Source organism: Vanessa atalanta, chromosome 17 (genome assembly GCF_905147765.1).
Source record: "Vanessa atalanta chromosome 17, ilVanAtal1.2, whole genome shotgun sequence".
In the NCBI taxonomy this organism is placed as follows: domain Eukaryota; kingdom Metazoa; phylum Arthropoda; class Insecta; order Lepidoptera; family Nymphalidae; genus Vanessa; species Vanessa atalanta.
In genome coordinates, this window is record NC_061887.1 from 6,113,225 (window position 1) to 6,141,158 (window position 27,934).

Consider the following 27,934-nt stretch of genomic DNA (forward strand, 5'->3'; position numbering starts at 1 on the left):
GGTTTGTGTAGTCCATTGCAAAAACAAAGTTAATAATATCCATAATATTTCAAATATTTCATATTAATAGGACAACTTATTGGAATAAATGAGAATAATACTTAAAATAAGTTACGTATGCGGCTAATTATTCCATATGTATAATTATATAAGCCAAATTTTTAGAGAGTAATTAATGTAATAATCTATAATTGTCGATCAACTTATATATTTAAGTATAACGTTAGCTTAGTATACTAGCCATTAAAACTACATTTTTTTTTTATTAAATAATTTTGTTAATGTATCATTAAAGTAATATATGTATGTACTCTGCGAATATAACCTAGAAGGTATTGAATTTATTTTAGTATTATCATACATTTTCGATTTGAGCACACCTACTTTTGAACAATAATTGAATGCTACAATCAATTAATCTCTGTACAATTTTTGATACCATCATTCAAAATCTCTAAAGCAGCATTATATACATTGTTTCATAGAAAAATAAATAAAACTGTGATGCCTTCATTTTTCTGTTTGAAATAATAAAAAAAAAATCGATATTGCTTTAATTATTTTCAAAAAAAAGATAAAATTAATACATTTAAAATAAATCAAATTATAATTTAATACATTTTTAAATTATAAAGATGTTTTATGATTGAATAAATCATACAAGCACTTCCTGTAGTGGATAAAACATTATGTACTATTAAAATTAAAAAAAATCTATTTCAAAATAATTGGTCTACAATATTTTCTAGGCCCTAATATTAAGGGAACTAATAATAAAAAAAGTAAATGACTTATTGGATGATATTCGAAAATTAAGCTATACACGTTTAAGTTTTGGCTAGAGGCGGACTTTTTGATGAATAATATTAAAATTGGCATTTGACTGAGTCATTATATAAAATATTTCATCTTAGATACAGTTGAATATCAATAGGCAGCATGCCATAGTTATATTTTCACAATAATTTTACAATTACTTGTATATTTAAGCAGAATATGAATACAGTTATGTACTATTTAATACAATACTGTATTTTAAATATTGACAGGTTCCCTTATATGTTATAATATCAATGTTGCGGAATATTATTATTTAAGAATTATATAGTCGTTTGCGTGTTACAAAAGATGAAAATTGTTTATGACCATATAATAATAATTTATCTGTTTTGGCAGTGATTAACGAGTTTAAAACAAAATATTTATTTTGTTTATTTCGACTTCTAAATAGGACAAATATGAGCCAGTTTTAGGGTATTTCATTACAATAAAATATATCTACATAAGTGACAGTTGACATTAACAATTTTCTCTCTTTTCTTTATTTGATGATAACTCTGCTAACATAATAATTTTAACATCACCTAGAAATATTTTAATTTGGTCAAGCACTTGCTCCATTACTACTGTTACTGTTGCTTTTAAAAGTTACACGGAGACTTGCAAATTTACATATTCAGTGGCTATAACTACACAGGGCAAGGTGCGCTGCACCATCTAAAGCTAACTCAGCCCCCAGGGATAAAATATTTTATCTTTTTTTAATTTGATAGACTTACTTTTGACTCAAAAGTATGTTATGTAATCGCACCCCTATTTATTAGTTTTAATGCTCATATAAGTTTAAACTATGTGGCAAGTGAGTTTAGAGCCTGATATTTTTATCGGTACACTGGTTTCAATCCACCTATCTAGGCTAGGCACCTAGGGCAATGTTTTTTCTAAGTTGTTTCAAATTCTTATAGTGCATTGCCAATGGCATAGTTAGCAATTTTTGCGATTGACAATTTGTGTTCATTACATAAACTTTTGACACTACAAAAGTTGGCAATTTTATCTCTGTCGAGATGCAGTTTTAAGGAATAACAAATGCCAATATGTAATATTATATTTTTCTTGTCGTCCGTCCGTCGCATGAGATCTCTGTGACGTATCACGACTCGCCGTTGCCGCTGTCGTCGCCGTCTTCACCCCCCTCCAACTCCTCCTCGGAGTCGGTGTCGAGGTCGTCGTAGTCATCATCGTAGAAGTCTGTCATGTCCAACTGAAAGAAAATTACGATTGATTAATAACATTCTATATATTTATATTACTAAGTTTACATATACATTAAAATGTGAATCAATTGGTGGCATTTATACTGGATCAGATATAGGTATATAGTATATATCAGGTATATATCGTAGATATCACATAAGTATCTGTTGAATTATATAAAGCCTTAATTGTAAACAGCTAACATTTTAATCATTTTTATATATCACTAAAATATAATTGAAAAATCTTTTCGTTATTTAAGTACGACAGTTTTACTGTCACAAAAAAAAACATAATGTGCTAAAATTTTTTTATTAATTACAATTTTATTTCTTATTAACAACATTATCACTATCAAACAGCGATATTTATTTTATTAACAAGCACAAGCAACTTAACGCTTCGATCCCTTGGCTGAAAATGCGTAAACACTCATGGTTTATCTTTTTTTTTTGGGAAGCACACCATCACAGGTGACAAGTACATATTCCAAAAAGCCCACTTTCAATGATAAAGACAGGCGGACGTATTTATGGACCTGATGCTTCGTTGTTACCACTGCCCATAGACAATGGCGCCACAAATCTTGGAAACTAAGATGTTATGTCTATCTTTGTCTATCCCTTGAGTCTGTAGTTTCAATGGCTCACTCACCTTTCATACCGGAACAGAAAATTATACTCAGTACTACTGTTTGTCGGTAGAGTGATGACTGCACTCTGCCTTCCTACTATATGTAAATATAATGTATGTATATCCAAATGTGATTCATAGAATGTAGTGCCTACCTGTGGTTCTTGTGTCGTCGATTTCACTTGTGTTTTAATGCAATAATCTTCTAATGTTAAAGGTACGACTATTCCTTCTTTCTCTGCTTCTATGCGTGCCACTTGAGCTTGTTTTCTGTAATAGACAATACATATAAGCCAAACTATTATTACACTTAATTCTATAAGGAAATGTGTTATTCCTATCTGTGTTAATCTTGTTAATCTATTATATTATCTGTGTTAAGTTTTCTCTGAAATGTTGGCTACAAATGTTGAATTACAAAAATTTGTTCCCAACTCGTGTTGACAACACATCCAAGTTATATACTAATTCAATGCAGATTGTAGCGTCTAGTTTTAAAAAGGTATTTCCGGTTTTTGTCCACAAATGTCCACCCGCCGGCTTCAATTTTGAGAATGTATATTCTGTTTATATTTAAAATAAAGTTGGTTTCCAATAATGTCAAATTGAAAGCAATTATTAATAAATTCATAGGGTACATACTAATTAAACAAGAAAGTTTCTATCAAGCTGCAGAATTGTTAGGTTTGTATACGTCATATTCTAATTAAATTGACTATGTTATATCTGTACAACGATTGATGTGAGAAATACAACAAAAAATACCTCATACATCGACATATAACATTTTCCAGGTCAAACCAATTTTAATCGTTCTTTCGAGACTTTTAACGGTTTTAATCTTTTTTAACTGTACATTAACCGAAATGGGACATATTTGTTGTAATGGTGTGTAAATTATCCTAATTACAAAAACAATCTTTATTTAAATAAATGAAATGAATCGTTGTTTATCATAAATTTATAAATTCACGATGTATCGTGAATCAATTACTTCATTTCAAACATACAATGGAATAAATTAAGAAGATACATTAAACTTAAGGTCATTTACACGATAATGAACATTCGACACTGATGAATGGAACATTGCCCTATAAAATTTGTAAGCCGAGATGTCTTAAGGAATAGAATAGATGGATCTTAACTAAAAGATCCCAAATATATAGTCGAAAAGTACATTTGTCTGTAACATTTTCAGTGAGGCTTTTCCAATAAGTTCAATGGTAATGTCTTTGCTGCAAGTCGGTGAGGAGTTGGGATCCTGCAGATTCCAGATTATGTTGCAGCATCAGGTTAGTTACCATGACACTGTGATATCATTAAAGCCCTGGGATACTAAATTTTGAGCAGATCGACCAGTAGCAGTTACGCATATCCCTTCATAAACTAGCTCATGATCTTTAAACAGTTAAACCATTGTTTTTTATCATAGCTGAGAACCTTGATGATCCGGTTTTTGTCTGGGCAAGAATCTAATTTATGTTTATAATTCATGTCGTGCTCAGCGGTCCTCTATATGATTATATCTACCTACCCGTTGTGGAGCAGCATGGTGGAATAACGTCCGAACCGTCTAATTTAAAGGGCGTAAAGCCTTTGCCCATTAGTGGTACAGTTAGGGGGTGGTATTGTATGTTTTTACCTTATTATGTTTTCGTACTCCTTGTCCTTGCCCTTGGAATCACGCCAGCGGCGGTACATGACGCTCGCATCGACGTTCGCCGGGCTGAACGTGTTCGGCTCGTTGAGTAGAGATATGACTGATAGCAGCACGGTGCGAACGGACTGCGTAGGGTTCCAGCGCTCGCACGGAAGCTCGCCCGACTGGGGGTCGTCTACCGGTGGATGAAGGATTGATATGCAAAGATCACCGTTCTGAAAAACAAATAAAATAAACTGAAATGTATGATATGGAATTTGTCGTAATGAGTTTTAAATTTGGACATCCGAAGGATGACTATTTCTATAATAAATAAATTAATTAAAGCGAAAGAAGGAAATCTACGTGGGTACTAATTGACGTAATATGTACATTTATTTCATCCCATATAATGTTGCGGACAAATCACGTTAAAACAAGTTTCATCCGATACCTACGTAATTGTATAATAAAATCTTCATACTTGACAAAATTCGTCACAAAATTAATTAATGCTATTTAAAAAATATATATTTACTTTGTGTATGAGATAAAATTACGACGGTTTTATGTATGTAAATTATGCGTGTCCGCTATCGTATCCAGGAATTAACATTCCATGTTTACACTGATTGCAAACTTGCTTTCGTTACAAAATAAATCTTGATGTTTAATAAATATTTGTATTTTGAATAAATTTCAATAAACATAGAGAAATATACATATAATAAAATTTTAATAAATATTAGTGAAATGTCCGAATATCTGTTACTGAAAAAGGAAACATATTATTTTTTACACGCATTATAATAATTTATCCTGTCTATTTATATTACCAACGAAACGTATCAAAAATACAAAAAACAATTGAAAAACAACCTCAAATAACCTTAAAACATTGTTATGTAGTTAGTAGTTCTCTCAGCACTTCTTTCATGATTTTTCACTTCAGTGTTATTGCGTCGTTTAGTTTGCGGTAAAACATTGACACGTGTTTTAAAACAACAGCAAAACAATGAGTCGAAGAAAGAGGTCGAGCATTTATTCCCGTGACACTTTAAATAAAACTAATTTAAATGTGTCTGCGAAGAGATAATATAACTTGACATATGGATCAGTTGCGGGAAGATTTCCTCGGCTTTGAACAATCTAAGGCGAGAGAATTAATCTATACTAATATAATGAATACGTAAGTAAATTTGTCTGTCTGTCAATGCTAAAACACTGAACCGAATTTGATGGAAATAGGTACGAAACAAAATTGAACCCCAAGGAAGGACATTATGTCCTTTTATATGACCTACGAACGAAAGTAAGAACGTTCCTATTATCCTATATTATCTATATCTAATATTATATATCTACTATCTATTACGTTATGTACCGATTATATAAAATATTTTTAACAACCTTTTTACATAATAAAATTATTTGAATAATATTGTACGATGTTCTCAATCTGTATGATATTTTCTTTGTGGCGATACATATCGGATTAAGTTTATTTATAGCCGTTCCCAATATATGCAGAGGTGTCTAAATTTATTCATAAGGCCCCCGCGTAGGAAAATAGAAATTGATAATTTCGGCTTGATAATGATAAAACGGCTATAAATATCGCGTTTGTAAAAAAAAATTGCATTCAAAGAATCGTCGATTATTAAACCTGTATAGTATTTATCGCTTCACGGTATATAGAGCTCCGCGAATCGTACAGTGAGTAACAGTTTAGTTTCATAAAAACCTTTGTTGTCGACTCGGCGTATGTACTCACACTAGATGTTTAAAAATCAACCGCCGTCATTCGAAATAAATTATTCTAATTTTGAATTTTGTTTTTCTTTCGAACAACGATCATGTTAAAAAGCACTTGTTTACGTCTTTATCTCATGAATTTATAACTGTCTGAGGAGGAGTTTTTGCAAGTGCGTATTATATTATTCGTCAAAAACAGCACAAAAATGACGTTGAAGTCTACTATGACTTATGTGAACTATTTAATTACCGCTTTGCCCTGAAAATTGTAATTAAAATGAAATCTAAATTATATTTATGGAAATGTCTAATTCAGATATTTACGCTAATAAAACTTATTCTCTTTGATAAATTAATTATAACTACATTATGGTCATTAAATTGTAAACACGAACGAAAAATGTTTATGTATTTAATATTTGAAACCTGCATTGACTTATAAATAATAATCTTGTCAAATACCTAAATTAAATGAAGTAAATTAACTTCTTTTGGCTCTATTTGATGACAAAATGCAAATGTAAAACCCACTACGGTTTTCATTTGCTAAAGACTTATAACCTTTGACTGCAGCCTGTTATGTAATGGGCACGAACGAGTATCTGTGTTTTTACTACTAATACAAAATACGAACTATTTTATACTGTATAAATGATACGTTATTTTTATATTTTTCGTTTATTTTTTTGTTTTTAATTACACAAAAAACTAAACTGGATGAACAAATCTATTTTGATGCAGTTTTATAATTCGATCTACTATGAATGTTCCAGTTCTAGCATACACATAGGCACTTCAGAAAAACACAAGTGCATCAAATAAGTATAGGTATATCATAGTCCAATAGAAGCGAAATATTTAAAAAGAAATGACATTACACATAACATTACAATTTAATATTGTAAAATTAAAATATCAGTATTTGGAATAAACTATTCTCCTTAAGAATTCAAAATGTCGGATAATGCAATGACGGAATTCGGTAGCCATTTTGAATTTAGATTTTAATCTACCTGTAACTTTGAAGGTTCGAGCGATAAAATATCAAAAGGGACTTTTTGGAATTTGAAATATGTAATACTCGGCTAATTATACTTAAATAGTACAGCGATTACAAAGTTTCTGTGGTTCTTTCTAGATTACTAAATCAGAAATGTTAACCTTCACGATTCGTTAAACAGATTACAATTCCAAGCACAGCTTTGGAGATTGTTAGAATTTTCATTTTGGACTTTGGCCCGTTGTAATAGGATACAAATGATAAATAGTATCGTATCGCTGTATGAAATAAAACCAAGGGCACAATGTAGAGGTAAGCCGCTCGGAATACCTAGGCTTCTTCCGCTATCTCCTTATACAAGTAATATATCTTAAGAACAATTTATAACACAGTGATGTGACGTTTCACATTATACTGCAATTATTATTATAGCTGACTTTAAAACAACATAAATTATATGTCGACCTTATCTATCTATCTAGAAATTGCTTTAGAAACTAATTTCTATGATTATTTTATTGTAATCTGTATTACATATATATTCTATTCTTTTAAATAATAAAAAGTTGTAAGTTTGAAAAAGATTTAGTTTTAGTTTGAACAATGAATTATATTCTAGACTAGATAATAGATATCATATCATTGTATCAGACAAGTAGTTTTCTTTTTGAAATAATATTGCGAAATCATGAGCCCGTGAGTAAAATATATTTTTATTCCACTATCTCATGCAAGTAAATTTATATTTGCATTTACACGAGGCTACTAAATATATTTTAGAGGAAAAGTGACGGATAATTCGTGGGTGATTTCCTACTAACATTTATGAGTTGATCTTAATTAAGAGTCATATATATGTAGGTACTTCCTAAATATTAATAGTTTTAACCTTACCATTATGACATTTATATCTTAATCTATTGATTATTTTATATTAGGTTTCAATTTGAAATCTAATTACACATTTGGTAACCGTAGTGACAAATAATTTATTTATAAGTAACTGACATTGAATTTATTTTTAGAAATTCATGTACTATGAATATGAAATGTCAATATGATCATTTATAGAATTTACAAATATTTTAAGAAAATTATAGTTTAATTTTATTTTGACACAAACAAAGGAAATATATTGCAGTAAATATTTGAACAATATCGTAACGATAAAGGGTGCCATTAAGCAATAACTATTTCGAAGAATTAACACAATAGATTTCCAGGACGAGACGTGACGTTATGATATTAACTTTATCATATAAAATATATGAAAATAACAAACGTGACGCGAAGCTTCTTCACATCGTAACAACATAACTATCTAAAGGACATTTCTACTCAATAGTTGTATATACTTGTATATAGTATAGTTATTATCTCAGCATATTGATATCATCATTTACGTGCAACGTAAAAACTATAAATAATAATATTTATGTTAATTTATTATAATATATATTCATTGGGATTGGATGTAAAGGTTTCGTTGCAACCGGTTTGAAAAAAAAATAACAAAGTTATATTAAATAAAATTAATTTCGAAACTTATAAATAAATACATATAGATATAGTTAAATGCAAATAAAAAATTGGCACAAGGTAGGTATAAACTATGATTTGTGAGTATTTTAATTCTTATAATTTATATGTATAGGTAAATGTTGTAATGAATGACCTACTTATAATAAAATGTTTTAAAAACGAACCAAATTAAGTACATATAATATTTTGTTCTTAATTTTATTTTGGTACAAAAGACAACAATTATAAATATGACGTAAAGCGATGATATTCTACCGCCAAACAACAGTACTCAGTATTGTTGGGTTCCGGTTTGAAGGGTGAGTAAGCCAGTGTAACTACAGGCACCAGGGACATAACATCTTAGTTCCCAAGGTCGGTGGCTCATTGGCGATGTAAGGAATGGTTAATATTTTTTACAGTGCTTTTGTCTATGGGCGGTGGTGGTTTAGGCTATTAAGTTATTGGAAAATTCTTTAAAATTAAATCTTTTTAGACAACTTACATGCAATATTGATTGTTTAGTACTAAATATTAATTTTTACCAAATATTTCTTTTTTAATTTTTCTAGAAAATCTATTACTGTTTAAGCTTAATGTGTATTTTAACATAATTTTTGTCTAAAACAATTATGATAATTTACAAAATAACAATAAGGATAGCTCTGTCGATAGACTAATATTATTTGAATTCTAATCATATACGAAAATCTTCAAAATCTAAGATTAATTAAACCATATATTACAGTGTTATCTTAATATACATCTATCTGTCCGAAGCCAATTCCAATCGAAGTAGAAATAAAGATAAACAAACCTTAGATTTGCTAATAGCTCAGCTATATCGTGCACTACTAAGAGTTTACACTTAACTACTTATACCTTAATTATATTTCCAAACTTCCGATAATAGTTTTATCAACGTACAAAACGCTATTTTTTCGATAATGGATATCAATAAATATCATAGATTAATCAAATATTGTTTATTTGGCTTTTGTCCTATACATTGAAACTTTTTCTAAAACACGAATGAAAAAACACTCATCGTTCTTCCGATTGCGTAGAAAACTGTAGTTATTGTTAACTCTTGCGTGATTGTTACTGGTATATAAAATACTAGCTGTCCGTCCCGACTTCATACGGCACGATACAGTAAAATTCATCGAGGTGACATGTATCCCATTTCGCCATTTAAAGTAGAATCGCGAATTTATTGTTTTTTTTTTTTCGGGCTAGGAAAGTTGAAATTCTAGGCTTTTTTTAATATAATTTTTCTACTATATGCAAGTATATATAAATAATATAAACCTTCCTCTTGAATCACTTCATAGTTTTTAAAGATCTAAGCGTACAGACGGCGGGTAGCGACTATATTTTATACTATGTATAAATAAAGTTAGATAACTAGCAACGTACAATAGAAAGAGGGCTAGTCGTATGGGAAAAGTGTTTACAAAAGACATTGCAACGTACGACATGCCATTAGTGATGACATAAAATTTAGAACGAAAAAGCAATACAAGATACAAATCTATTGCTGACTTAATGTTACGGCCTGGATATTAAAAAACTGAGCGTCCATTCTATTTAACATTATATAATATAAATTATAATTCCAACTTATGCGGATACGTTGTACGAACTTGCTATATTTTACATTTATAATTTTGTTGTTAAAACAATAGCGTTAATTATTTAAATGTCTGTTTGTAGAACGCGAAATCATGTACTTACTGCTATTATTATCTGGTATTTTTACTTATACGATCTAGTTCTCTTCCTGTCTACGTAAGTGGTTATGTAGTTATCGAGTTACGTACTAAATAACACGGAAAGTACTTAGCTTACACGATGTTTATATTGTTTTAATGTTTAAAACGGTTCTTTTATTTGTATTTTGGTATTCAAAGGTAAAAATAATAATAACGTATTATATACCTTATGAGTATAAGTAGAAGTTGTGTCTGAATATGTATTCATAATAACTTTTCTAGAATAGTGTTATTTTATATTTTACAATTAGTAAATAATGTGAATGTGATATAATTATCATCGCCTTTCATATTGTATATTAAGCATGACATCTATATTCGCCTTATAAGAATTATTTTCATACATATTCCATACAGAAAATTCTCATTTGTCAAAATGAATCGTGAGTAGGGTCTAGATCAGGGGACATAAAACTACGGTCCGCAAGCATCAAGTACCAATAGATGCTCGATATTGGCATACACATTTGCGTTATTCAAAACTATGCAATAGTATAATCGGTGTGCTTGTCATACATCATAGTCTTAACTCCTTGGAGTGGAGACAGTCTGGCCCTTACGCTATAAAGTTTGGAGACACCTGCTCTAGTTGGTACCGATATTAATTATGTAACTTGTAATCGAGTAAAGTGTTTTAATTAATGTGTAATGTGGCGTTGAAATAATGCAGTTTTGTAGGTTTTTTTTAAGGTGTATGTTTTATTGATATATTGAGTAAAGTTTATAGTGTTAGTCTACCACCAATCAAATTTCTTAATTGTATTACCGTTTGTAGACGTTAAATGTTTTGATTGGACGTTGTACCTTTTCTTAATAAAAAATAGCTGAAAAATAATTGAAATTGATAACATACAAAATATTTATCTTTAGTATATTAGATAAACGACGTAAGTAAATAATAAATATACTTTTATTAAAATTAAATATGAACTTGTATGATATAAGTTATAAATCCTTATTTATAGTGGATTCTAAGCATTTGGATGACCATTATTCAACACTTTAAATATTTCTATGTATTTACTAATCTTATCTGTTACCTTAATGTAATATCAGTACTCAATTACTGACATTACCACCTCATTGATCTAGTTAGAGTGGAGTTATTGTATTTTTCCGTCTAGATATTCCCAGTAGTAGCCCAGACTCTAGAATTTTAGATGTCTCGGAAAGCGCTTTAAGTCCTACGCCTGATCTCTTTCCAATCGACTCAGATTGCCGTCCCCTCGTCCTACGTCCTAGTAGTCTCTTGCAAATGGTCGCCGTGGCAAAAATCGCCACAGCACGTCATCACTGACGTTTTTTTTAAACGTCTAACGTAAGTCGATAATGCGAAATAAAATGTTAAAAACAGCTGCGTACATTAAAACAATATAACAAAGAGCAATAACAGTAGACAAATATTCTGCTTTGTCTTGACCTTCGCGATTGATTTCTCTCCAAATCTAATACTACAATATACTTAAACTGTTGTATTTTATAATGGGTCGCATACACTTCATTAAAACTCGATATACATTTGCCACGATTTAGGAAAGGTTACCCATTCAAATTGAAAACAATTTAAAAATGGTGGCTGGGTCACCGTTTTTTCGTTCAACCCGTATTTTCTAGAAAATCTTTTAATTTTAACGCTTATTCGAGGCTACCGCCTACCATCATATCGAACTTTTTGACAATTAGTTTAGTGATTAAATTATAATGAATTTTTTTTCCCATTTGTAATATCTGTCTGAAGTCCTATCGCACCACAAACAAGAAGTTTAAACAAGATTTAATTGTATTCTATGATACGTGACGTTTCAAGCAAGTGACACAAATTTTAACGAATAGACCCGGGCTCACAGTTTCGCCAAACAAAGACTCAGTGAAAGTAACCAAACAGCTCTGCTAACGGTCCTGTCTAAGGAGATACGAGAGAGCATACCTAAGCCTGTCATATATCTTATTCATAACCAACTGGCTGTCCCTCTAACAAAGCCTGGATTTCTATCAGGGCTCACAACCGTACCGATGATGCAATACCTAGCAAATACATACTTAAAACGATATTTTCGTTATGTACAAAATTATCAATCGATTCCTAATATTGGGTAAATTATACTTAAAACATATCATCGATCCAGTATACATAATTTATTCATTAAAATAGTTTTGTATCAAATGTTTTAAGCGGATTTTAGTCGCGTGTAGGGTTTGTTTATTCATTAAATGAATATAATAGTAAAAGTAGATCGATTTTCATTCGTGATAGACTAATGTGACCGCAGTCGGCTCGTCACATTGATCGCTGAAAATTGTTTACAATGTTGAATTAAAAATCAGATCAAATTCATCACGATTCTATACGAGTACAATAAGGATTTTTTGATATCAGTTATGAACGTATAAGAATCACCCAAGCGTTCTTTTCACACGTACATATTTTGCTAATGTAACGTTCTAAAGGTCCTGAGTGTTTTTTAGCTTTTATTTAAATAAATTGTAATATTTTTAAAAATACCTACTGGTTTGAATTGCAAAATGTTTAAGGCAACATTTTTCTACGCAAAAAGTTTCAAATTAATGATTTATTTACATTGGTAAGGATTAATAAGTTAAACTGAATTTCAGTTGCCATTGTTTTAATCGACTATATTAAGATATAAAAATGTTTAATGTAAGTTATTTATTAAAAAAAGATCTATATATGCACAACGTACATACTGTCGCGAATATTTCTGACATTTTTGAGTCCTACGAATCTTTAATAGAAAGATTTTTTGGATCTCGTATAGTTTTGGCAACATTTGCTTCAGAAGTGCTAGGAACGACAATGTTTCTTTTACGTCAGCATGTTAGGCTATCTAAGAAAAATGTGCAACATGTTAACATAATAATATGTAGCCTATGTTCGACCTGTGTATCCGTTTATACTTATATCTCTTGATAAGTAACACACAGTTATAGTCTGTAAATAACTCGCTATTGGACTAAGGCCTCCTGTCCTGTTAAGGATAAGGTTTGGAGTTATTGGTATATTTATGGCAGAATGTAATCCGACGCAAGTAGATTTCCTTAAGATATTTTCCTTTACTGCCAAGCTTCGTGCTTATATATTAAATTATAAACAGAAACAAATAACGTGTTTAACGTTATTTTCCGCTGAGCTATATTGGCTTAACTTAATTTTAAACATACGTGTATAATTATCTACTTAATTTTAATAAACGTTGTTAAATTTACACGAGAAATTGTGTCATATTTCTGTAATTTAATAATCACTAAAAATCAAGTTAACTTTTTTTATAAGGCCGACGGGCTTATCTGCCATCTGATGGTAGGAGTCACCATCGCCTTTAGAAATTGGCGCCGTAAGAAATAATAAGCATGCCTTAGAACACCAATGCGTTAGCAACCTCAGGACTGGCTCACTTACTCTTCAACCAACACAACGATACTGAATATTATTGTTAAGTTAGGTAATAAAATGCGATCAGTGGGCGGTACCTACCCAGACGGGCTCTCGTAAAACCCGACGATAGAATAAAACATTTAAAATCAAATTTACACCAAATTACACAGTACAGCTATTTTAATAATAGTCATACTAGTGAGACAGTTATTGTCTGTAAATGTTTCCTCAGGATAAGTTGGTTTGGGAACTTATTCTACCGCGCTACTTCTCACATGTCGCCGCTCACGAAATAAATTTAAAGTTATACTAATATAAATATTATCAAATGAAATATACTCAGAACAATAATGAGAACACAATACACCTAAATATATTTTTATCTATTTATTATTGTGTAATATGTGAAAACAATTGAAATTGAAAGTCCTTGGGTTGAAAACGTGCTACGCGCCATAATAATATCATCAAATTAATATTATCACTAAATTAAATAGAACGAAAATATTCAATAACAATACATGTTAGATATGTTATTACGACCTTATTTATGTATATTTAAAGTTCAAAGTCGACTTTATCTTTAAATTAGATATTATCAGAGCTGCAAATGTTTGAATTCAAACCAAATCAGTCGTGTGAACTTCCACATTTGACCTACTGCCCCACTTTCCTTTACTGGTAGGTTTTCTTACCAGCTAGACAAACTTTATTTGTCAAGTGAAAACGACGTTGATCAATAATTAGATTAAATATGTAGATAGTATTATATTATATGACTATTATGATATAAGTATTTTAGAGAGAAAAGGAAATTTCAGAATTAATTAATTTAATAGTAATCATGATATACTTTTTTCTAGTTCTATCATTTCTAATTTACTCTATATTTTTTCATAAAACGAATGTCTAGTTGTAAGTGAATTTAATCACAGTTTATCAAAAAGGGTATTGTGGCTAAAAAAAATTGCAAAATTTTTTTATGATCTGTACCTCTATCGACGTGCTCACGATATTTTTATAACGATTTATTTTATCTAGCAAGTAATTTGTAAATACATAATTCCAAGAAAGTGTTAGCGCAGTAAATTTTTATATGCAAATGTTTCTAACTCAACTCAAACTCAAATTTCTTTATTCAATATAGAAGCATTACACTTACTTATTGATAGTCAAATTAAACACTACCACCGTGCACCGGTTCGGAAAAGAAAACACCCTGACCTGAGAAGAACCGGCTGTTTATTTGATGGTAGGGTTTTGTGCTAGTTCGTTTGGGTAGGTACCACCAACTCATTACAAATTCTATCGCCAAATAGCAATACTTAGCGTTGTTGTGTTCCGGTTTAAAGGTAAAGAGAGCCATTAATTTTTTTTAGTCTTAGTTGCCAAGGTTAGCGGCACATTGACGGAGTAAGGAAAGGTTAATATTTCTTTCAGCGTCAATATCTATGGGCGGTGACCGCCACTTCATATACTTATACAGAGTGATGTGTACACATTGTACACATAAATATATTTTAAAATCATGAAAGCTATTTTATAGTAGTAGCTGGAAAAAATATGTATACATATACATATAATTTTATTATGTATGCATTGTAGATCTAGTTAAAATTAGATTAACAAAGAAGGTTTTCATCTAGTATAGGTATATTATATAATGTAATATTTGACGCAGTATATTTTAAAAATATATATTATTTGTCTACGTGTACTGGTCCAGTTTCCTTGGTGTGCAACCAAGGAAACTGGACTAGTTCATTGATATGTTACATGGATTGAACATTTTTTAGAAGACGTAATTTTATTTATGACATGTAGGGGGTTCAATACAAGCTTAACCTCGAGTTTGTGGGTTGCCTACCTTGTCCCCCGGCCGCCATCTCGAAAAAGGGGTGAAAACATTTTTAGCGATATCTCGGAAACTATCAATCTTACAACAAAATTGTAAAACATATTTTGTAGCAAATAGCTTTGCCTACAATTATGACTATGTGAATTTTTGTCATTAATCCAAAATTAAAAAAAATTATGAGCAGAAAAGTGAAAAATTATGTCAGAACAATTTTGTAATCTCTTCACGAAGATTTTCCTCCATACTTTTTTTTATTTCACCAATTTAAAACGTTGTTACAGCGTTCGATAACACCATTACACATTACTTTTATGTTTATTTTATTATTGTAAACTTATTTTCGAAATTTATTTTTTAATCCCTACAATTTCACATATTTATTACTGACTCTTCTCCTTACTTAAAAACGCTTGCATCGCAACAAAAAGCATCAATCTACAGTTAAATAAAAAAATTTCAGTTTGGCCCTCAAATTAAAAACACAGACGTCACTTTAGATATTTTAAATATAGCATGGTTATATATAACACAAAATATAAGGTTCTTAATTGATTACGGTCCGTCATGATGGAACTCCAATTTATAAACAGAAAGAAATACATGAAACAATTTATTTTTTTATACGGAAAGTTAAACAACGTTACGCAACGCTTTATTTATTTTCGAAGAAAATTGATTCCTACTTAATTAATGGAACAAACATCGTCCCTATGGACTGTAAGCGAGACGATAGAAAATGTCCCTGAAGCGAGACACCCGACAAAACCCGAGTCCGAAGCGGTTAGTTACTTCAAATAATTATGCCGTGCCAGCATACAAAATGCTTTCACTAAAATATATGTTTAAAGAGGAAATAAGAAAGCGCTTTTATATTGCTGTAAGACGGATTTGATGCATTGTGCTTTAACAAAAACAGAAACAAAATAGTGGATGCGGTAATATTATTTAAGTAAGTAGACTTTGTCTGGAATATTCATTATAGGCGTTCACTTGTAGTCAACATTTTAAAATATACAATATGACTGTGGAGAGGTAAAATAAAAATAATTGGATTTTTTTTTATTGGAATGTTTAAAATATATGATATAAATGATTGTAACTAAATATTTATTTTGTATCTTCAATAATTAGCACTATGGTAAATGTTTGTTTTTTGGAAAATATCCATTAGTCAATATAGAGTACTATGATGATGATTGAGCACAAAGTGAGATAGTCGGTGCGTCGCCCTCGGCTAAAAATACACGGGCGGTTCACTCAGGGAGCTTCCTCACAAAGAAAGCGCGTGAGTTCTGACCTCCAAATCGCATCATGACTTGAAACAATGTTGTAAACATTAACATTGAAGGTTTAAAATAATATCCTGTCTTCACATGTGCCGTGTGTAGTTCCGGAATGGGAAATAGTCGTTGCATCTCAGTAATATGATTCATAATATGATTCGTTTTGTATACTCGAGGTTTACAATTATTTATTAAAATATAAAATATAAATTCCGCCGTCATCATACATTGACCATACATTGTACCGTAGCAAAGCATTAATAGTTTCTGAATTAAGCCTCGTTGATGAATACACTATCCTTAATCAAAACGAAGCGTTTCTTGGGCATAAGATAATTTTCGTTTGGCCTTTCATCAATCAAGCCTTTAAGCGTTTTAACCTTTCGTTACGTTACCCGACATATAGTGGCGATCCAAGGATTTGGGCAGGCGACTGCACCGAACCCAAATGGAACAGAGGAAGCGAATAATCATTCTGTTTTCAAAGTCAACAATTATCAATTATTCATTTATCAAAGTAATGTCCTAATGTGTGATTGCATATTATTACATAAGCTTACATATTAAGTATATTTTATAAACTTATAATAAGGGATATATATGGAATAAATGTTATGATAATATATAAGGAAGTAACTAACAGGATATGTCGTATTACGAAAAAACTAGAATATTTCGAGAAATGTTGAACCTTGGAGACGCGGCACCGAGCGGTTTGAATGTTTGGTGACGTACGCATCACCCCACCATGCGGTGTCTAAAGCCGATTATAATTCGTATTACTACTGAGAAATGGAAGCGCTGCGCACTATCAGTTGCGTTTTAGCATATAGGATGTACGTCACGTGCGATTTAAAAAACCGTGAGCACGTGGTTTATAAGAAAGCATACGCTCGAATGTTGGCACGGATAGTCGGCCGATGTGATGGAATAGCTTTCGGACGCTATTTAAAGATGCGATTGTATGTAGCACAAGTTCAAAGCGACCACCACGACGCAGGTCGTCGTGAATAAGGTTAATTACCCCAAGGCCGGGAGGGTGCCAATGTTCAAGGGATATTCCCGTGTAAATGTAAATACGTCAACACAATCTTAACGCATCACGAGTCACGTTTGACTTGAGAATAACTTATTATTGTTGGAGTAATTAAATTATATAAACAATTTTTAAATTTGTTAGTATATAATAGCAGAATATCTTTCGTGGGATGGGAATTAATTAATATGTTATCTTCATTGTATAGAATTGATTTTAAATTTTCAATAATAAGTACTTGTTGTTCGTTGTATAAATGTTGATTCACATCACATACTTCAAATTAAGTATACTATGAGTCGGCTAGTAATCATCGCAGTTGCTACAAGCTAAAGGTCATTCAACCTTTACATCCTGTTTGATGAAGATTTTTTTTAACGATCCCGCTTAATATAGTCTATTCTCTAGAAAGTAATTGATTGAGTTTTCTATAACAAATAAATGATTAATCAATACTTATAAAGTAGACTTGTAAGAATTCACTTTAAAAAGTGTTATGTACATGTAAAACCGTTTAGCGACTTTCGAAAAAATAAACAGAAACATCACACGCTTTAATAAAGTTTAAGCATTTTCCACTTTGTATTATATTATATAACAACGTGGCGTTATTGGAATAAAGTGACGAGTATTTATGTATAGGCATATAAAACATGTCCTCTGAGGCATAATTTCCAAATCGAAAACTACTACTACTACTAATAATATGAAATTTAGGTAGTTTAAGAGAAGATATTTGTTGCGTGAATTTCTTTACTTAACAAATCCCTGAAATGTGGAAACATGTTTACGATGTTATGTTAAGTATCTGGCGATAACCTAGTATTTAATAACGCGACAGATAATCAAATATAAAATTAACAGTAAAGGGTCAAAGGGATGTCTTTAATGCGGTTATTCGAATTGATCAACTCGTGACATTTAAAAAAAAACTCTCAGCTTTCTAGCAAAATGTTTGGTGTGTCATCGAGTGATTCATACTTAGTTTGATGACCTGTCTCACCACTATATTGCGACTCGGTCTTTATAAAACTAACGGTACCATCGGCCACGGTCTTACGGGTTTCAATCGTGTTTTTGCATTGTTTAGCGTATATTTCTGTTGCTATATCATTTAACGGCATGTTTATTAACGTGATGTCACGAATTGACAATAATCATGTTTGATAACAAATGACGCAGTCAATTGAACGATCACTTAAATGCTGTAGTTTGATTCCATTAAAATATTTTACGTCAAATGTTTCTTATAATTTAACGTTTAGTGCATACATTGAATTAAGAAAAATGCGTGTTGTTTAGATGCCGATATAGCCTATTTAAATAAAAAATAAGTATTGATACATTGTAATCATTATGTATATACACTTCATTTTAATACATATATCGAAGTACTTGATATATGTACCTAATAGCTGCTCCGCATGGTTTCCTTGTTAAAAGCTCCTGCTCCGTCCATTGGGTGGGTAGTGTGACGTTAGCGAGTAGGTAATATTGTTGTTGATTTTATAATAAATGGAGCAACTAACGCAAAAATATTACTCAAATCTGGACTAGTAGATCTTGAAATTAGCCCATTCAAACAAACAAACTCTTTAGCTGATATAAGTGTATAAATCGAAAAAATCTGAAGTAATAAACTTCAGTTTCGTAATATCACTTCATTGTTAGATATTTTTGCATTCACGGTTATAAACCAAATACAAGTGGGTCAAAAGTCGATCTGTGACAAAACATTAACATTAGGTCGAAGAGAATGTTTTGCAATAGCGATGATATTCAATTGGCAAAACATATTTATATGCAAAGTGGAATGAAATTTAGTACTTATAAAGGAGCCTTTCCACGTTGGATCCTTTTCATTTACATGTATAGTGTATATACAACATATGTGTTAGTACGCTTCCTTAAACGTAAATTAAAATGTCGAAGTTTTCTTCAAAATCTTACATGTTAAAACTTTTCAACGCAAGGTGTTTTTTATAAAGTATACTTGAAAGCCTATTTTGAAAGAATAATCTTCCTATGTACCCTTTAAGTTCAGCGTTAAGTTTGTGTGTAACGCAACAGCGCGTGGGTTCAATATCGAATCAGCGAATTTCACAATCTTTTGGCTTTAGGTGTACAGTGGAGTTATAGAGGCTTCAATATATATAATGGTTAAAAAGCATGGTGATTGAAGAATAAAGATCGAACCACGAACAAAACCATATTGAAAAAGTAAAAGTAACATTAGATAAAAACGATATTGTTTACATGAAATAAATTTTATGTTAAATTACCAATTATAACATATATTATAAAATTAACTGTCTGCCTACCTCACCTTTAACCTAACCTCTTCACGCCTAAATCACTGAACCAAAATAAGTGAAATTTGGTGTAGAGATAGTTTGGAGTCCCGAGGAAGGACATAGGCTTATTTTTTTTAAATTCAAATAGTAGGTGATGGTTTGTATAGGTAAAGTTTTATTTTGCGCGGGTATAGCCGCAGGCTCAGCTAGTAATGTAATGTATATGTATCACTATTCTTTTTAAAAAATGATTCACGATGAGTATATCGCCTCATATAAAATTTCTAAGAGGACACTTAATATATTCAATGTCGACATTGAATTAAATTTCCAGGATTTAGTATTCGGAGATGTCTTTAGTCATCCCTTTTAGTCTGGAGACTCTCGGAAAGAAGGTTAAAAATAAAGACTACTAACGATCTCTCTCAGATTTATAGAACAAAAGGCAGATGGTGCGCGCGGAACGTTATAGTGAAGTAAAAACCGCGAATACAAATTTGATTAAAAAAATTGCAAAAAGACGCGTTTTGTCTTACTGAAGCTTATACTCGTCTTCCATTCATTCCGGTCAGTCGTTAGCTCCACACTCACCTCTATTTTATAAATACCATTCATATTTCGCACAATCTATCTCCCTTTTATTCAGCATTTTTTCATCCATCCATCAATTATCATTTTAAAAACCCTGTTAGTCATATACGTTTCTTATCATTACACACTCAAACCATAAACGATTTCCTCTTAACTTGTCTATAATTTAAACCACTTTCTCGTAAGTAGTAAGTGTAATTCCTTATCTTGTCCATTTGTGTCATCAACACCTACATTTCAATATTCTAATTTCAACATAATACTTTTTTCATTCGTTTTATTTGTCCTAGCATTCCAATCCATTCATACGATGGGTTGCATTATTGATTTCCAATGAGCTGTCGGCCATTTCATTCAAATTGAGTTAACGTTTTTAATATAGCACAAGGGATGGTAAGTCTATAATCGTAAATAAGATAAAAGTTCGTACCAAATATTCACCCACGAACAGCATACATCAGGATGCCTGTCATTATTAGAAAAAAGAGATAGCTGATCAATCTAGTCTCTTGGCGAAAGCTGGTTCTTCAGAGTGGTTGTGCCAAGCAGAAAATGTATTAAAAATCGCGCTGTTGTGGATTTTCGGACATCTAGGTGGCGCTGGTGATATTTAGAATTTTGACGAGATGTCCAAACAAATCCTCGGAATATTCCCCGTGAAATATTCGGTAGAAGATGCAGAGTGATCCAACATCTCTATACAAAGCCAAAGGATCATGCAGATCGGAAAAGGCTTGATCGTCGATAACTCGAGCCGCTCGGCGGCGTTGGATACGATCAAATGGAGGGAGCTAGTACTGGGGAGCACCCGCCCAGAGGTGAGAGTAGTACTCCATATGAGGCCGAAAAGGCCATCTTAGGCGATGGGCCGACTAAATTCTGCCTGGCCTTGCTGAGCGCACCGAGCTTTTTTGATGCCAGTTTGGCTTTACCTTCCAATTGACCGCGGAACTGAACAAGGCTCGAAACATCAACGCCAAGTATTCTGAAACTAGCTGTGGAGCCTATAGGAATGTTCTCAAAACGCGGAGATACGACAAATAGTGATTTTTTGAAAATTGAAAATTGCGTCTTTTTGAGGTTGAAGTGGACTTTGTTTAGCCGACCCCATTCTTTGTTTAATGAAGACCCCAAAGCTTTGTTTAATGAAGACTCGATTTCAGACTCAAGTTTGTTCCGGTTTTCGTAGATGTTTTCCCGATAAATATACTAGTTTGCCTGTACAGGGCTCAAATGAGCTACAGATACATCTCAGGAATTCTGTTTTCTTTCAAAGCACACCATAAAACCAGTTGAGGACTCGGACGGCCTTTTCAAATTAATTTCTAGTGATCATTTTTGTATCTCGTTCAGAAATAAAACCAAATTAGTTTTCTCTCTTCTCTCACATCTCAATCACAACAATCACACAAAAAAATCAAAAATAAATATTATTCAGGTTCAATTTTCATTTTTAGTTCAGTATTGTAAATTAAACAATAAAATAAAATAATGAATAAAACACTAAAGACTAGAGAAAGTCATATTAGCAACAAATATGAATATTTTATTACCAGTGAAAATACTACAGATCACACGTTTTGGGCACATTTACACAAATACTCTGTGGAAAGTTACATACAATTATTGTTTTGTATAATATGGCTTGTTTATTCGGCGAGTGCAAAGCCACACTTCAAAGCAGTAGTCTTAGTAAATGTTAGCTTTATTCAAAGCAATTCCAACTTTAAGAACAATGGTCACCCTGCTAACATGCATGGTCTAGTAAAATCTAATAAAGGCTACTTAATAAAACATAAATCATTCATTTATCTACATAAATATAAGTATTACGATATTCAATAGAATATTTTTAAAGGTGAGGAGATTTATTTCTTAAATGTAGAGGAAACCCAGCAATGGGACATTTACAGGCGACTTACTACGGATAATATGTTTACTCTATAAGGTATGACTGTTTTATTTACTTGTCAAAAACAGTACATAAGTAATCGGTGGAGCAGTTTCGATTTTGATACATAAAATCTTTAGTTTTTCTTTATCTGTTGTAGATTTACGTAGGTAAGTTATAGCTTTCCAGATTGTCTACCGATTGGCCTACAGTTTCACATTGGTTGACAGTTATGATTATATCCGCTTCTGGTCTATAGCATGAGACTGTATATTGACGTACCCTGATATATGGACTATTTAACGCAAATAGATCTTTCCGAATCGCAATCGACTTCTGAGCCGAATTTACAGACATTAGCCCGTCCAATTATTAAAAAACTTCAGCTTTATAATTAGAAGTATCCAAAGTTTTAAATATAATTCGATTCATATATATTTTATTATTAAAAAAATAGTAATTAATTAAAGCTACGAAAAGTTACAATTCCATTCAAGACACCGACTAATACTATCTGTATCATTTCTATAAAAAAATCTTATCCAAGGATCGCATTGTATTTCCGTCTTTATTTGTACCGTATTAAGGTCTTAAGCATGTCAAGGATACGAACATAAAACATCTATTGTTTAATTTTTCCTTCGATCTTTGGAAGTGAAGCCTTTCTTTTTTGCTTGCCTAGAACACTTTCATAATAACCATAGTTATTCTTAGTGATAATATAAGAAATATTTCTTATTGTGTTTTAATCAATTTCAAACAAGAAGTTCTCAAGGCATCTGTGTCTTTATATATTTTTTAAGTATGTTCAGGTATATTTTTTGATGATTGTTTCTGCCTTGGGTTCAGCTTAGCTCCAAGGTTCAAATTGGTATTGGAAATTGTGAGTTTTCCATTTGAAGAGTGCATTCAGTTTATTCGTTTAACAAAGAACTATAGACATTTAGAATTAAATTATAATTATATTTGTTCTGTTACTTGATGTCAGTAAATATTTTCATGAAAGATTAGATAAAAGCTATCTTGAATACAAACAGTAAAATTAAATACAAATATAAAATTATAAAAACATTTTGATTTTATTGTATGGAAAAAAGTATGATTTAAAAAAAAGGTTAATGTTACTGAAATATAATCAATTATTGCTTACCTCATAAACATTTGGATGCCATACTTTTGTAAGAAACCTAATGGTAGGGGGTGAGTACGGGTAGTCTGGAGGGAACTTCATATGTGCCTGTAACAAAATAATTCCTTTTAATAGCAGATTTCATTGGTACATGAAAAATAATAAAAATTGTATTTAAAAAAACAGAAAATACATAAAACTATTTCTAATATCTATATTCTTTTAAATATAACACATATTTAGTAAAACTAATTAATGTAATTTATATCAATCATATTAATCTTGTTTTTAATTATATACAAATATTTTAATTGGCAACAAGATTACATAACATATTTATGAGAGATATGTTCAATTCTTCTAGCAAAATAAGGTAATATTTTACAGGGCTCTGTCTCGCTCATCTGGGTTGATACACCATAACACTGACTCATCTAATATTTTTATGTGTCACAAAAAATAACTCGCAATTTGAAACATAATGTGTGCATCTAGAAACCATTATTGCCAAAACAATAAGTATATAATATTATAAAGAAGTATATAAAGTAATCATAACATTTTAGAAATTATTCTTTCCATGTTCTATAATTGTTATTATGTTTTTTTTTTATAACATTTTTGTTGGATAATGTTATTAAAATAAAATATTAAACATAAGTAAAATTATAGTAAAGTAACAGCCTATTAACATCCCACAGGTGGGCTAAGGCCTTATCTCCCTGTAAGGAGAAGCATTGGAGTTTATTCCACCACGCTGCTTCAATGCAGGTTGATTGATGATGAAAATTGTAATAGTTATTTATAATAAAGTACAATAGAATGCTTGTTATTATAAAGTACAATAGTGTTCTATTATCTTGTACCATACAGCAAGCATAGGTAATGTTAGTTGTGTGATTTTTTATTTAAAACCATTATGATTTGTTCCATTGAATTTATGTAACATTGGTAAACTTAAAATTATTATGCATAAATAAAAATAATTTTTGCTTATGGTCTAGTTTTATTAATAAACTGTGTCATAACATAATTAATTACGACTCGTGAAACTTTATAAATTACACATTTGTTTTGTATAATTTATAATAATATGAAAAATAAATGTATAATGTTTTTATTATATAATTAATACATTAACAGTTTAATATTTATTTATTTTGTATAAGTTATAATAAAATTATATAATCATGGATAATGCAGTGTATTGAATATTTATATTCATTTAATTTTTATTTCATTTTCCTATTATAGAAAACATTAATGCCATATTCTATGAGTCTATACACTTGATAAGGTCAAGGTTACGAATTCTTTGTGTAACTACCAATTTCACTATACAAGAACCTATTCTTGGTGAAAAAAAAAAAAAAATTTTAATGAGGAAAGAATTTTAAAGGCAGAATAAAATATAATTGGATCACATAAAATCGACAATCTCTCAGTATTACCATTTTCCTAGTTATAGGGTTTCTTTTAAATTAAAATTTTATTGTTAGTCATAAAAAAAAAAACTTATTTGGTATTTATTACTTTGTTATAAATCAGTAAACATCAATAAATCATTCATAAGCAAATCACAATCTACTGTTAGATAAAGGAGTCTCCAATGGAATGTCAAAGCACCTAGTTCTGCTATTGAACTCATAATCATAATCAATCATTATCATAATTAAATTAGCTATGATAATTATATAATTAAAACGCAAAATATGACAATATTGGCCCTACAATTAGGCAGATTCATTAGTCCTAATTTAAATTTCATTGATTGATAACAAAAATATAAGCTTGTTCACCAACTGTGAATGCAGTTGGTCACTTCAACATTATTACAAGTCAAAAATCTAAATGTAAAAAAAAGCATTATTGATCGTTATCATTCACATGACATGTGTTATAATTTGCAGTATGAATGTAAACTATGAATGTTTTATATGAAATATGTAAATGTGTGTGTGTGTCAAACACATGGCAGTATGTCTTATATTTATCACTAATTTAATGTATTTCTAATACATATTTTATAAAAATATAAGTGACTCTTTTCCATTCATTTTTCTTGTAACATTGTATTAATTGTGCCAAATTCTATATTATCTCTATGTAATTTTCATAGAAGGTGTATAAAGGTTTTGTATTGCATATTAACATATATATGATAGATATAAATAAAGATAAATTATTTTAATTAATCTTGTATAATAAAATAATAGAACAAAAATAAAAACAACTCTAAGTTTTTTTTATTGATATGAGTTTAAAATTACTTACCAAGTAATTAATAACTCTTAATTTCAAATGATTCAAAATTAACTTTGCAAAAAATACTCGGAGATATCTACTATTCTAATACCACTAAATTATAAAACTTAATAGATACTTAATACATTATAAGTGTATAAAATCTTAACTAGTGAAAGGAAATATGGTTAGAAATAAAACAGACTGGTAAATGGGTGCCTCTTAGTGTGTGGTGCCAACATTCACCAACATTGTAATTGTTAGGAAAGCTAACCACCCTTTACATTGCCAATACCACCACCACCAACTGTGGGAGTAAATATGTTATGCTCCTTGAGCCTGTAGTTACACTGACCTACTCACCCTTCAAAATAAAACACAACAATACTAATTATTGCTGTTTAGCAGTAGAATATGTGTTAATAGGGGGGACCTAATCAGCTCGGCCCTCACAAAACACTAAGAACAAGTATTTTTTATTACATTTTAAATATTTTTATAAATGATCTTATCTTGCACTTTGCATTTTGTTACTATTTCAATCTATTTGTACAAGAAACATAAAAATAACCCTGTAGTTTTAATTTCGTTTGGTTTAAACGGTTTAATTAATGAGATGTACTTTAGTGCCCTTAGAATAGGTTTATGTATAGGGATTTTATTTCAAACAAGTATCAAATAATAATTAATAATAAAGGATGTATTATAGTATTATTAAAACCAAGATGGTCAGTTTTTAGCACTTGCAAGTCGACACATACTAATCTAAACATAAATATATTGCATTCTTGGCTGGCAGCTGATATTGTGATCATGCTATGATGAAATCACAAAATACAAGGTTATTTAGTCCTAAGCTATAGAATAGCTACTAATTAAAGGCTTCATCTTTTTGATTATGTCCTGCATATAACTTAGATAATTTTTATATACCTATATTGTAAAAATTACAATAATTGTTAAACTTTAATATATCAATTTGAAATAGATTATTACGTTTTTCTTTGTGTTGTCTAACAAAGAACGCAATGTTTTGTGTAAGTAGGAGCAAACCTCTTAAATTGTTTATAGAATTTGATAAAATCTGTAATCTACAAGCATCAAGTCTAAAAGTAGGGTTATGTTTCCTAAAATTCCTTCTTATTTAAAATGTTAATGCCTTAATGAAAATAACCTATCAATTTAATATAAAAACATCAAGTGGGTAAAACTGAATTTATAAATATCTCGCATGACTGCACAACAATGAACTGTCTTACCTTGAAGTATCCGCCTTGGTACAGTGTATCAGGAGGTCCAAATATTGCAACTTCCCATTCAAACAAATTGTCCTCACCCAATAACTTCACTCGGAAACCTTCTACGGGCTCTTCTTGTAGACTTTTATATTCTAAAGCCAAAGCTCTCAAAGCGGAACTAGTTGGTACCGTACAAGACATTTTTATAAATTATTCTTGTCACTACCGATAGAAAATTAAAACTGCTATCTACAGGTAGAGATTCTATTAACATAACACCAAGGAACTCTTCTCGCGATCCACGTATTCACGAGGCATTTCAACTAGTCTCAATTCACAATAACAACGAATGAATTTTGGTAAACATAATATCTATCACCAATAACAGATTATATGATTCGCGCACTATTCACAATAACTAACACTATTGTAAGTCGTTTCTAACTTAAAAAATGGATTTTACCTATTTTAACAAAATAAGATAAAACAATGAGAAAGTCTCAATTCAATGTGCAAACAATCGCAGTTCCAAGGAAAACGGCTGCGTGTTCATTCGTACACAGCTGCTACCTGAGTTGCCCGAACGAATATTGTAGAACAGCTGTTAGTTATT

The 27,934-nt window shown here is 30.7% G+C and overlaps 1 protein-coding gene across 1 annotated transcript; it reads right to left on the minus strand.

Moving 5' to 3' along the window:
* Positions 1–559: 559 nt before the first annotated feature.
* LOC125070357 (ubiquitin-conjugating enzyme E2 R2) lies at positions 560–27,934 on the minus strand. The gene is made up of 5 exons (XM_047680191.1): positions 27,343–27,934; positions 23,861–23,947; positions 4,316–4,548; positions 2,826–2,940; positions 560–2,044 (listed from the first exon to the last, which is right to left on the minus strand). The coding sequence occupies exons 1-5, from the start codon at positions 27,520–27,522 to the stop codon at positions 1,934–1,936; spliced, it is 726 nt and encodes a 241-aa protein (XP_047536147.1). The 5' UTR covers positions 27,523–27,934; the 3' UTR covers positions 560–1,933.

Bases quoted from the DNA above. Each gene is read 5' to 3' on its own strand.
- LOC125070357 (XM_047680191.1), bottom strand. From the start codon at position 27,522: ATGTCTTGTACGGTACCAACTAGTTCCGCTTTGAGAGCTTTGGCTTTA. The intron at 2,941-4,315 runs GTAAAAACATAC...TGTCTATTACAG, and splicing joins GAGTACGAAAACATAATAAG to AAAACAAGCTCAAGTGGCAC. The intron at 2,045-2,825 runs GTAGGCACTACA...ATTTTCTTTCAG, and splicing joins CGACGACACAAGAACCACAG to TTGGACATGACAGACTTCTA.